Source organism: Ammospiza caudacuta, chromosome 1 (assembly GCF_027887145.1).
Source record: "Ammospiza caudacuta isolate bAmmCau1 chromosome 1, bAmmCau1.pri, whole genome shotgun sequence".
In the NCBI taxonomy this organism is placed as follows: domain Eukaryota; kingdom Metazoa; phylum Chordata; class Aves; order Passeriformes; family Passerellidae; genus Ammospiza; species Ammospiza caudacuta.
This window is the reverse complement of record NC_080593.1, coordinates 126,186,174-126,199,805: the sequence shown is the minus strand read 5'-3', so window position 1 is coordinate 126,199,805 and position 13,632 is coordinate 126,186,174. Positions and strand designations below refer to the sequence as shown.

Sequence of the window (13,632 nt, the reverse complement as noted above, 5' to 3'; positions counted from 1 at the left end):
TCACGTTATGTGTATTGCACCCAAATCCCACTGCGTGTTTAGCAGTACACGCTCACACTTGTGTTGTGCCTGTAAAGCCGGGAACTGCTCGAGTACAGACTGTCCCAGCCGCGTCCATGTCACAGGGTCCCTGGTTATCAATGTCAGCTCAATAATCATGAGGTGTGACAGGTCCAAGTTTGGGTCATTTTACTCATTTGGCGATTTCTGAGCTTTTGTATATAAGTTTCTTAACTTTTTTTCCCCCTCATAGAGGAAGATTACAATGGGTTTTTTTGGATGTTTTTTTAAGGGAGCCGAAAGTCTTACACAACCCTCCGGCGTGTAAGCAGCGGGAGCTTTACGGTGTTTATTTATAACTCGCTGTGGCACCGATTACTGCCGAGCCCGAACCGCACGGGGCCACGGAGAGGGGCAGAGCGGAGGCGGCTGCGGGCGGGAGCTGCTCGCAGCCGGGACCAGCGCCCGCCTCCAGCACGGCGTAACAACCACGCAGCACCCACAGCAGCCCGGCCACGGCCCCTTCCCTCCGGGGGCCCGGCCCTCGGGCCGCCCCTTCCGAGGGGCCGGGCGGGACCGGGGCTGTGCCGCGCCCCTCCCGCGCAGCGCCGGGCGGCCCCGCGGCCCCGCCGCGCGTGTGTACGGGCCGCGCTCCGCCGGCAGGAGCGGCGGGAATCCGAGGCAAAAGCCGAACAGGATCGTGGGCGGGAGCATGGAGCGGGGAGCGGGGGCTGCCGCGGCTCGGCCGGCCCTCAGCGCCCGGGGGCGGTGCGGAGAGCGGCCGGGAGCAGCGGCGTCACAGCCAGAGCCATGGAGCTGGGGAGACTGCCCGCTTCCATGCCAGTCCTCTTCAGTGGTGCCTGTCCAGCTCCGGGCTGTGTGAGCTGCTTGTTTACTCGGGATATTTCTGCATGGAGGAGAGCAGGGTGGGGGAGGCAGGAAGAGGTCGGCCGCGTTTCCACATGGAGAGCGGGACAGCTTGATCCCGAAGGAGGACGGGCGAGTAAAGCGGAACAGACAGACTGCTGTGGTCTCGGTCAGCCTTTCGGGGAAAAAAGCGCCATCAAAACTGTCCATATTTCTAGACACTCCCAAGGAGTTTACTGAGGAGTTACTCCAGAGTAACTTCCATTTTTTCAGGGCGCTTTCCTGAAAAAAACACCAGAACAACCAAACCCAACCAAACAAAAAACTCCACCAGCACCAAAAATTAGCTTTTACAAAGCACTGCACTCACTAGAAAACAGGGACATGTTCAACACAGAAAATATGTCCTATCTTTCCAGCTTGTGAACTGGCTTGCAGAGGAGAGGTAGGAGATATTTTCATGTTGGAATCTTTGATGTGATCCTCAAGTTATCTGGCTATTTGTTGTTTCCCTTAAATTTTGGTTAGTGGTGTTTACTTGGAGCCTTGTCAGTGTGGTATGCAAGTAAAAAAATGCGGAGTACCTTTTTTCAAAGGAAAGTATTAATCTCCAAGATAAAGAATTTATGCAAATAAAAGGGTACTATCTTATGATAAAAATAAAATTGTACCCATTGCTTAATTTATTGGTGTAAATATTTTTATTGCTGGTGTTGAATTGGAGTTATGTAGTCTTTTTTTTTCTTGCTTCCACAAGATTTATAAAGGAGTTTCCATGTAAAGAGTGAGTCAGAAAGAAGTTTTATGTGTCCTGTAATATTTATGTTTTTCTGAGTTCCTGATCTAATTTGTTCATTTTGAAAGGAAAAGCTAGTTATTTTCTTTATAATTGCTACCTCTGCAAATTCAGCTTTGACTTTCAGAATCAATCTGAGTTCCTTGACACTTCACTAAGAAAGAGGAAGTTGACATGCTAATTTGCAGGGGAAGTTCCACCTGAATTAAGACAACTAATGAGTACATTTGCTTAAAATAGCATTTCAATTATCATCTTTCATTTCCTATATCCTTCCTTTAATTCTGGTGTCATTTCAAGGATTGTTATTCACACACATTGCTGTTACCCCACATGAATGAGCACAAACATTATAGAAACTCCCTCAAATATCTTTGTGTGTGCATGTGTGTCTAAGAGTAAGAAAACCCCAGCTACATATTTATGGTTATTTCTGTCTTGTGCTCAGAGGCTTATGTGTCCTGTGTGTCTGCTCTCCATGTAGACTCTTCGGGTTTTTTGGTCCTCCACTGCTTTTTTTCAGAAAAAGTGTTTCCTCTCTTTGCTTGCTTTCTTTTTCATGTTCAGTGAGCTAATTAAGTAAGAAAATGTTAGTCTTACCTTTTTCAAGTTCATCTCTTTGTTTTTCTCAGTCTAGTTAATTTGTAAAAAGGGGAACCATAGTCACTGTATTAGCACTAGCATGAAACTCCAGTGAGCTGACCTCTTTTTTCAGGGGAGGAACAAAACCTTTTAAGAGACATAAACATGCAAATCGTGTTAAAGTACTAAGGGCAACAGGAAGACCTCTGAGGAGTGGTTTTTAAAAGCCGTGCAGGTCTGGTTGGTGTTTATGCTGTGACAGTCCAAGGATGGACTATCTGGAGTTCCTTTCATTTCTGCACCAGTAAGGTTATTCAGATCTAGTCAGTATTTCAGGGTGGTAACTGAAAAGTAATGTGTAATGTCTGGTGAATTTTTCCACTTCATTCCAACACATGGCTGGCACTGGGACCTCCTTCAGGCAGAAGGCACAGCCTTGTCTGCAGGGTGGCATTTTTCTGCACAACAGCCAGGCGCAGCAGTGACCCCGTGCTCCCCGCTCAGCTGACAAGTGGGGCAGAGGCGTGTCACACAAGCGATGATTTCCCGTACTGAGAAGGGGGTCGGAAGGTTGCCACCTCTCCTTTTGAGCAGCATCTGGTAGACAATTTTCTGCCTAATATTGTCAATCATTCCCTTGTTCTTGAAGGTGCCTGGCTGTCCTCCCAGCTGGAGTGAGAACTTCAATGATCACTAGAAAGCAAAACAAATGCAAAGTTTACAAAGGGAGTGTGGAGAAGGCAGGTCCCCGAATAAAGAAGTTGGCAGGGGCTCAAATGCCTGGGATTATGAGGAAAGTGGAACACACACACAGTTAATGCACATGCTGGTTTGAATACCACAGCTCAAACAAATACATTTGTTGCACACTAAAAAGTGAAAAGTTAACGACTTGTTGATTAGGTTATATTTGAAAAAAAAATGTGATTAAATGTGCAGTAAATGGAGGGTTTCTTTGTTTTGTATTGCTGCTAGACTTTTTAATGGCAAGAACTGAACCATAGCATCAATCTGGGAGGAGGCAGGTGCAGGAGAGATCTTGCCTCTAGTGACAAAAAGCTGGCATTCATGGACAAGAGGAAAAATATTCAGATAAAAAAGAAAATAACAAAAAATGTATTCTTTCATTGAAGGCATGGGAAAAAATAGAGTAAAAGAAAAAAAAAAAAAAAAAAAAAAGAGAGCTAGCTGAGGCAGGATTCAGGGTGGTCCAATAAAATACCTGCTGTGATGTAGCCACCTGCTCCTACGAGGCAAACAGAAGCACACCAGTACTAGTGCTTGTTGGCTGTGGCCAGTGCTCATCCCTGCTGGAAGCTGCATTGCTGAGTGATGTGATGGTCCCTGGTGGAAGCAGTTCTGAGACCAGCGAGCAGGGAGGTTACACAGTAGTGCCTTCTTCAGCATTACAGAAAAATCTCTGCTTTTTGAAGTAAAAGGAACTTGTTCCCTTGATGTGATGTCAGGCAAGCTTTGCCTGCAGTCATGATCACAGTAGCAGCTGCTGAATAGAACAAAATGTCAAACTGATCAGTAAATAATGATATTAAAAATTCGAGGAATACTTAATTGAACAATGGACTAAATGAAATGTTTGCAAAAAATAGAAGACAACTCCACCTGATGCTAATCAGCACAGAGTAGTTAGGGCAGTGCTAGGGAAAGGCAGATTTATTTTTATTTTTTTTTCTGTGCCTAGTGCAAAGGGCTGCCGAGTGGGTATACTTAAAGAAGTTAGACAATAATTATTCAAGATGAACTGAAAAGCTGTCAGTGTAATTCAGCTTCACTTGCTCTAGAAGAAGTAGAGGGAGATATATATGCTTATATGTACTTATCATTCAAATAGTCTCATATGTCTTTAGAGAGAAATTTCATTTTTGGAAGTATGAACTGATTGTTAAGGTTAGAGGCAAAGAAGCATCTGAAACATTTCTGCTGTGTTGGAGAGCTGTGTGCACAAAGGGACTGTGGATGTGCACATTAACTTTTAATAAGCTTGGAAATCATTGACATGCAAACAGCTCTTTTTCCAGCCAGAGCCTGTACTTGCATTAGAGGCATATTATGCTGTGGTACAATCATGAGATATCTCTGTTGAGCTAAGTGATACCATATTACCCCATGTATCACAAGAATTTACTTGATATCAGGCCATGGCTATGGGCCAGAATTGTTCAGCAGATCACTCCAAGAGTGCTAAGACTGAGTCCTGGGCAAAAAATGTTGTTGTGTGCTAGTGTATTATGACCTGTGTTTGACTCCTAACTGTTTGTGAATGCAAGATACAGAAGAAGACTGTGTCTAGGACTCCCTGACTTACTCCATAATTTAGCTCCCCTGGGAAGCTCTGGAAGGACAGCAAGGGTTCAGCTTCAGCTCCATTCATACTGCAAAGCCAGGCAGCCTGGAAGAGGTGGAGCAAACAGTCATTTCTATCTTTTGTTTGTATCAAATATTGTGAGAGAAGTTATTCCTACTGCAGCTCCAATCTGGCTCACCCGAGAAGTGCTAGAAATCTTTAACCAATCTGTTGTAGAGTTGTCAACACCGGCTTCTCGTTGCATTTGATAACCCAACGGGAATAAAAAACATTAGCAGCTCAGATTACTAATGGAAAGTCAGTCTTCTCTAAACCCCTTCCTGGGACTGACCTGGCCACCAGCCTAGTGAACTCTGGATTCTCATTCCCTCTGGATCCCAAAACTATTTTGGCATCTCTCCCTCCAAATTTGGTTACACTTTTCCTCTGTCACCCAGACCAACTCTTGTAGGGCTCACATGCTGTCCTGCTCTGCTTTGAGATCTAATCGGCCATGATCTGGTAGAGTGCTGTGGAGAAGAGGCAGCATTTTGGGGCATGGAGCATCCCCCTGCAGGCAGGCAGGCCTGGGATGTTCTGTGTGTACCTGCCTAAGCCTCTCTGCCTCCTGCCACCAAGCTCCCAAACGAGAGAACCCAGCTAAGTAATTTTGAAACAGTTGTTGAGCTGACAACTAAAAGCCTGATAATTGGTTAACAAGCTCTGCTTTTATATTCACCCACCTAACCTCGGGGCAAGACGTGTCTAGTTCGCTGTACCTTACAGCAAATCCCAGAACAAACCTGGCAAAAAAGGCTGAATAGGGAGTTCAAAGAGAGGCTGGAGTGTGAGCTGTCATGAGAGTTAACAGATGTGCCTGTACAAGCCTAGCTATCCTTTATCACCACTGTTTCCTGCAAGAGATCCTTTGGTTTCCATTCTGTTATTTGTGGTGTTCATGCTAGTACATATAATCCAATTCAGTGATAACACACTTGCTGCATATGGTTTCTAAATTTGTTTCTTGTTTTGCTGCAATTAAAACATACAGGACTTTGAAAAAGTGAAGGAAGTCTCTTAGTACATACCCCAGTATGTGGCAGATAGGAATGGGACCCTTAGTAACACAATTATAATTCAGATAACTGTGAACACAGGCCGCTAGGAAAGATCACAATTAGATTCAGGTGGTATTCAAATTATACAAAACATTTCAAATCATGGTAAGACTAGGAGGTATTGGAACGATTACATTTCCATGTCTTTAAGGTATAAAGAACTATGACTATCATTGAAATTCATTTTAAAATTAATGTTTAAGGTAAAAACCTAGGCATAAAAGGAACTATGACTATCATTGAAATTCATGATGAAGTTCATGTTAAAATTCATGTTTAAGATACAACCTAAGCATAACTTAATTATGTCAAATATAAGCTCTAAATCTGAACATTCAGCATGGGAATAAAACCAGAAAAGCATTTGTCTCTTTTTTTTTTTTCTTCCACTCTCCTTTATGCAATATCAGCTTCAAAAAACTATGACTGATCCACTCAGCCAGGTGTCAAGAAGCTAAGTACACATGAAGTGGCAGGAAAAAAGACAGAACATCTTGTGGCAGCATGTACCAGGAGTTTTGGCTGCTGTTCTGCTGAGGTGGGCTTGTGTGGACATTGCATTGCAGCTGGCCAAAGCACAGGCAAAACATCTGGAAAAGACACTTTTGGAGGGGTAGGGTAATGCTGCTGGAAGCCCTGATATGCCAGAATTTGCCGGCAATTTTCTTGCAGATCTTGACCCAGATCTGTGGGACTCTTGAAATAATGAATGCACACATTTGTGGTTCGTGGGTTGGGTTGAGAGAATTCAAACAACTTATAGAGTTTGACATGAAAAGTAACTTCAGTATTTCTTTAAGAATGGGTACTTTATTATGTATGATTTCTTGCCTAAAAATGCTGTGTGCTATATATTCCAGACTAAAAAATACCATTACTTTTTGAAAGGGATGAATTAACCTAGGGTGAAGCTTGGCCCCATGCTGACAATATGTGTACATTTGGCCTGTTGGCAGGTCTCTAGAACAGAATGTGCAGGGAGAAAAGTATTCAGCACTGAGAAGGGAATGACTGTAATTCACTTGTAGATGGAAAAGAATATACATATGGCTCAAAAATAACATGTAAATGCAGACTTAAGACTTAGAGAGGAAGAGTTTAGGAAAAGCATGTGACAACCTTAAGTATAATTCAATCTCAGGAGGCATTAATGAATGGCATAGAAGCCTGTAGCAAATTTAAATGCTGGCCAAAGTAACTTCAGACTGGTTGGAAACTATTTTAATTTTTTTTAAAAAGCTTTTCAGGGAGGTATTTTAAAGCTTTAAGCACATAATTTAAACCAGAAATTACTTCCCTAAGTGTCCCAGATAATTTTCTTCTCGACAGGGTATAGACACCACTGCTTCAATTATTGATCTTGAAAAAACCCAATTACTTCTTTTTGGGTTTTTATTTTTTCCTTCAAAAAAATCCATTTCCCCCCAATTCCATTTTATTTTACTGAGGCCCAAGAAATCTGACAGCCTGTCCTGCAGGTGGAGGTTGTCACAGAATCCACGAGGTTGGAAAATCCGACATATGACTGAACACCACCGTGTCAACTAAATTGTAGTGTCAAATGCCTTCAGTCTTTCCTCAAGCACCTCCAGGGACGGCGATTCCCTCCATCACCTTCCTTGGGCACCTCAGTCCCATGTCTAAACACCCTATGGAGGAATTCCTTCTGATGTCCAACCCAAACCTCCCCTGGGGTAGCTTAAGACTTTATCCTCTCGTCCTGTCACTGCTTATCAGAGGGAAAAAGCCACCTTCTACCTGGCTACAGCCTCCTTTCAGGGACTTGTAGAGAACACCAAGGACCCTCCTGACCCTCCTTTTCTCCAGACTAAACAACTCCAGCTCCCCCAGCCACTCCTCACAGGACTTGTGCTCCAGACCCTTCTCCAGCTTTGTTGCCCTTCTCCGGACACGCTGCAGCCCCGCAATGTCCAGTCGGGCGGCCCTGGCGCTCCGGCCGTGCGAGCAGGGCCGGGCTGGTGCCGGCCGGGCGCGCCGCTCTCCCGGCAGGGCGCTCCCGGCCCGAGGCGGGTGGGCGGCGGGGGCCGGCCTGCCCGGCAGCCCAGCCCGCGCGCGGCTCCCGGCGAAGGCAGCGCGGCCCCAGCGCCCCGCGCCTGGCGGAGCCGCGGCCGGAGGGAATCCAGTCCGGGTTTTGGCGCCGGGGACCGGCGGCGGCGAGGAAGGGCGAGCGGGAGGGGACCGCGCGCAGCGCCCGACAGCCGGGCCGGGCCGGGCCGGGCCGGGCCGGGCGGAGAGCCGGCGGAGAAGGAGGGCGCCCGGAGCAGGTGGGCGAGCGGCGGGGCGGCCACGCCGGCTGCGGGCCCGCCTGGCCGCGGTCGCGGGCCCCCATGGCCGCGGCGCGCCCGCCGCACACACCCACCGCCGCCCCCCGGTGAGCGCCGCCGCCGCCCCTTGGGCTCCTCGGGGGGCCGCTGCCCGCGGCCGGGGCTGAGCGCGGCGGGAGGCGGCCGGGCCGGGCCGGCCGGGCGGAGGCACCATGCAGGCGCGGCGCTTGGCCAAGCGCTCCAGCATGGGCAGCCGGCGGCTGAGCGCGGCGGCGCCGCAGGTGGACGCGGTCCGGCCCCCCAAGCCCGAGAGCGCCTGGAGGCCGCCCCGGCGGGAGGGCTCCGCTGCGGCGCTGGAGGAGGAGGACGAAGACGAGGACGTGGTGGTTGAAGTGGAGGAGGAAGAGGAGGAGGAGGAGGGCGGCCTGGGGAGCGCCCCCCCGGCACTGGCCGGCCACGGCAAGGGCCCCCTCCGGGGGAGCCTTAAGGTGCGTCCCGGGAGGGAGCGGGGCGGGGGCGGTCGAGGGGCCCGGGCCGGGGAGCGGGGCCGGTGAGGTGGGCCGGGCCAGGCCGGGCCCGACCGAGCCGGCGAGCGCCGGGGGCGGCCTGGGGCCGGCGGCGGGGCTGGGAGCGGGCGGGCACCGGGAGGCTGCGGGGGACTCCGGCGCCGGGCGGGCCGGCCGGCCCTCCGCATGTCCCAGGCGAAGCGGGCGGCGGGGGCGGCCGGCTAAAAGCGGGCGGGGGGCGTGGGGAGCCAGCGGGGTCTGAAGGAGTTTGAGCGCCGGGAGTGCAGACTTGGCCGGGTGAGGCGTGCGGCTGGCCGGGGTTGCTGAAGGATGTTCAGCCCGGCCGTGTGCGCAGAGGTGTTCGCAGAACTGTGCCTGCGGGGCGGGCGAGCTGCCGGGCCCGACAGGGATCCTGCGAGCGCGGGTGGCCGTGGGCAGGAGGTCTGGGTGGGAGACCTGTGGAAAGTTTAGGAATGCAGCCCTTCTGTGCAGAGGCCCGATTCAAATCCCATCGAAGCGTGCGCGGGCAGTGCGCTGAAATCGGTGCGGTTTGGAACAACCTGATGAACACACCCACTGGCTGAGATCCCGCAGATTTAGGCTTAATGATTTTATTATGAGGCATTTTCTGTAATTATTTTTTCCTTGGGATAACCAGGGTAGTAGGATTAAGTCTATGTATAGTAGTAGTATAGAGGATTTGTGTGATAGATGTGCGCTGGTTATGGAAAATAAATGTATATGAAAGTTTAAAGGGTATCCCTTTTAATTGATTTTTATTTTTTCCAATCTGGGTAATAATTCTTACTTAATAAGAGTTCAGGGTTGGATAGTTAGGAGTGCTGTATTACCACTGGGGTCTTTCCTGTATCCACAGATGAGGAGAAGAGGAAGGAAACAAATCCAAAACAAACAGTACAGAAAGGAAAATAGCAGCAGAAATGCACGTTATTCCCATATTACTTCAGAGCAGTTTTGTTACAGCACTGAGGGAATCAGAGAGACTTTAGCTCTTCACTGAGTCTGTCAAATGCAATGAGTTGTGGTTATGGTGTCTGGGTCAGACCATCCATGGTACTGAGGCCTGACAGGCTGAAACAGCTTTTCTGCTACAGAACCAGCCCTTGACACTTGAGTGGCCTTAGGATGAAGAGCACCATAATGGGCTGCTGATCCCATCATTCTCCCCTTAGTAATGAAGGTCTTAAGTGGTAGAGGAGGCTTAGAGGAGCTTCCTCAGTGTACCTAATAGGAAAAAAACAGTGAAATTCTCAAGTGGAGCACAATGAACTGAAATATAACAGGATTACATAGGTATGATCTGCATATAACATGGGAGTGTACTGTCCTCTTTGTCAGCCCTCAACATGCTTTCCAGTAGCAGGACTGTTAGAGGTTGCTGGTATTCCTGTCTTACACCTAGGAGTATGTGTACATACCAAAATATTGTGCTTGCATGTATTTACTTCCTTGAATAGTAAACGTACTTCAGAGGTGAGATTAGTGTAGTAATGCCTGTTGGGCTACGCTTAGTGTACATAATAAACTGTCAAGTCACCGTTGATAACCAGGTGTGCATATTTACCCTCTGGAGGAATGTTTCTAACTGTCATTGCCTCGGTTTCTGCTTTCTCTGTTTGTACTTTTGAGTGTTATAAACTGGGAGGGCTTAAAATTTAACATTGTAAATAAATTACCTTTGGTTTTTGTGTATTTCTTTAGAGACTGTGAGTGTGGGAGTTCTCAAAGCTTAATGGGAGGGTTCTTCCAAGTAATTTTAAAGCAACAGATTAAACTTCTCTGCCCTTGGCATTGTATTTGTGAGTGCTTTTAAGCCTGAAGTGACTGAATGCAAGAGTGCTTCCCAAAAGTAGCTCTGGCTGTGTGGGCCTGAGTGTGTGGGTGGTGGGTTTTCCAAGCAGGTTGTGTTTCTGTTAATGAGAGAATCAGGCATAAATTGATTACTGAGGTCCATCTGCAGGGCACTGGGAGGGTAATAGAACTGGTGCAGTCTGGGTGTGGTTTGTCAGCTGGAATTCCTTCCAAATGGAGAGGTGGCAAGGTGTCAGCAGCATCTGACTCCCAGACACAGCCTTCTGTATTGGGGACTGGGAGCAAAGTTATTGAAGGGGTGTCCCCTCCTGAGAGATGGCATAGATTGTTGCATTGACCAATACCTTCATAATAAGAGACATCCTAAAGAGCTTCAGAATTTATTTGGACTTGAAAGCAAAGTGATCTGGGTTTTGCAGTGTGTGCTGTCTGGATAATGCAGTTAAGAAGCATCACACGGTGTTCTGGTGTGTATTCACATGCACACTTGATATCTGTGCCCTTGGGTGGAATGGCACTTCAAAGCTACAGATTTCAGGGGCTTGTGACAGTCACTTCTGTGGACTGCCTGTGATACATGGATGAAAGCATCATAGGGTCAGCAGTGGAATTAATATCATTAAAAGGTGCCTGAGAATTTGGTCCACTAGTCAAAATCAGCAAAGTACTGGCACTATCAGGTCTTAGAGACATATTCTCTGCTCCAGAAAGGAGTCCACTCTGTGGCTGTGCCTTTGGTAGTCTAGTTTTGACCCTCACTCTTAAGCAAGGGGATAGAGAGGATGAAGTACTTTATAAAGATAAATATTATTTCTCCATTTTCTGAAGTTGTGGGAAGAGAGAACATATATGACAAAAAAGAGAAGACTGGTGGCCATGGGGAATATACAAAAATTGTGTCTGTATGTTGCTGTAGCTGTGTAGCAGTCCAGGAGGAGAACACATTTTTGTTTTCTGTTCTCCCCTGCTGTGCTACCGTGCTGGAAGAGGCATGAGTATGCTGTGTGTTGCTGGTGGGTCATGGCAGAATAGCCAGACAGTCTTGGAGAGCCTGTAAAGCCTTGTTGAGAAGTGCTGTGTCTTCTTACTTAGTCAGAACTAGTTCATTAATCTCTATATGGAAACGAATTACACCAAGGTGCTGATTATGCAGACTCATTTTGCACATGAAACCCTTTTTGTGCAGCCCGTATTTGCTTTGGCTGCATTTGGGTTTTCAGCCATTTAAAATGAGATGAAAAAGTATAAATAGTGTAATTGCTAGTACTTTGTCTTGAAGCATGGGTTATTTTGCAGTCCTGTTTAATTCATCTTTATTATGCAGCCTAGTTCAGATAGCACAGCCACAGTAGTACCAGGCTGGGGTTGATGTAGTCTGTGGAAACTGTTGAGTTCAATGATGGGGAAAGAAGTTTTGAAGTAGGGTCCATCAGCAGTCTCCAATGCTGACTTTATCAATACTTGGGAAAAAACCCCACTGCAAGTAGCAGAATTATGCTAATTTGTCTGGAAACCATCAGGGTGCTATGATTGAGAATGTGGGCTAGTAGTGAACATGGGCTTGTGATAACATGCCAGCATGTTGCAATGTTTTCTCTGCTCCTATGAACAGTACAGGGGTTGGTGCTTTCTTCTGTTCAGCTCAGTGGAGTTGTCAGTTTACTTCCAGCCCAGTTTCTGTTCCCAGGCTGAGAGTATGGACACAGGACATTCCCAATCCAGCTGACTGTGGATCTGCACCTCTTCCTCACCCATGGAACTACCTGTTCCACATACTGGCTTGTTTGTGAGCACCTCTTTGTAGTTCAGAAGGAAGAATTTCCCACAAGTGGATTTGGTCCTGCAAATACATCGGTCCCCAAATTATGGAAAAGGATCGTATGAAGAGTCTGAAAACTAAAGGCCCAGAGAGCTGTGCAGTGATGGTAGGGGAATACAAAAGCCCAAGCAGTGTAAGCAAGACTTTAACTTCATGCTTACACTTTAACATTGGGCTTAGTTTCACCCACCTTGTGAAGTAAAATTTGCGACAGGTGCAAAGTAAGGGGCATGTACAAGTCTAATCCAGAGGTTTCAGAGTGGAGATGGCACACATTGGTAGGAGTTAGTGAAAAATTATGCTTTTGGAACACAGTTTTTGTGGTTTGTTGTGTTTTGGGTTGATTTTTTCACCCTTTTTGTTGTTGTTGTTGTTTTTTAAAGATAAAGACATCTGTGTGATATATGGGATGCAGAAGATATATGGGATGCACATCTTTAGAGCTTGTGTGGAAGAAATCAGTTGCCTTTTGGTTATGTGTTGTTCAGCTGTGTTGAATTCACCCTCTTCTCTTTTGCTCCTTCTTTCTAAAGCCAGTGTGAATTCATCGCTGTCCTTTAAATCAGACTTTCAGCTTTGCTGTTTGAATGGGCTATATACTCATTGTGGACAAAAAAGTGGGTTTTCCTGCTTGATTAGGAGGTGTTATTTAATTTAGCTTTCATGTGTGTGTGTAAATGTATTTTCAGAAGCAATTTGCAAAATACAAGCTTCAAATACCAGATTTGCTTAGTGGAGGATAGACCTTGCAAGACACATTAGGAACTTAAAAAAAAAAAAAAAGTTCCCTTTCACACTAATAATGATAATGTTATTTTTATAAGTACTGCTAGTTATTAGAACACCAGAACTCATTTCCTGAACTTGGAGCCTGTTAGGCTAGGCTGTGTACAAACTCAGAACAAGCATGATCCTGGTCTGTCCAATTCTACAAAGAGTAACACAAGATATGAATGGACACTGATGGACTGTGAGGAACAACTAAAGGGTGAGATGAGAGAGGCAGATAAACACCAGCAGCTTAGCTATATTTTTGTAAGTAGATAAAGTTAATTAATTTTTAAATTTCAAACTTCATTTGGCTGCTTCTTGTTCTTGAGTGAAAACCTGTCTAGTGAAGTTGGTGTGGAAAATTCATGGCTAGACTTGGGATTTTTTTTTTCTTTTCTTCCTTTTAAAAAGTTTAAAAAGTTTATACATAATATGGATTACTGGAGGCAGAGATGGGGGAGTTGAGAAAATAAGATCGTATTTTTGTCCACTTTCCCCTAATAAAGAATGAATGGGACTAATTTGCTGGGTTTTTTTAAATGTAATTTTGTTGTTGTTGTTTGGACACAAACCAAACAAAACCACTTTGCCTCTACAAGGAGTTGGATTAGAAAACTGTAACTACATAAAAGTGAAGCCACTTTATCTGCTATATACTTTTTGGTCTAAATTAGGTCAGTGATCAGTTGGGAGTGATCAGTTGACAGCCTTCAGGTATTCAGTGTGTACCAGTGGATAGAGATGTGCTGCTCA

General features: G+C 46.4%; 1 protein-coding gene across 1 annotated transcript in view; it reads left to right on the top strand.

Moving 5' to 3' along the window:
* Positions 1-8,194: 8,194 nt before the first annotated feature.
* Positions 8,195-13,632, top strand: part of ZNF704 (zinc finger protein 704) — a 92,955-nt gene continuing 87,517 nt past the window's right edge. Inside the window, exon 1 of the mRNA XM_058823085.1 lies at positions 8,195-8,438. Within this exon, the coding sequence (XP_058679068.1) occupies positions 8,196-8,438 (243 nt within the window). The 5' untranslated portion in view covers position 8,195. The remainder of the gene's footprint in view (positions 8,439-13,632) is intronic.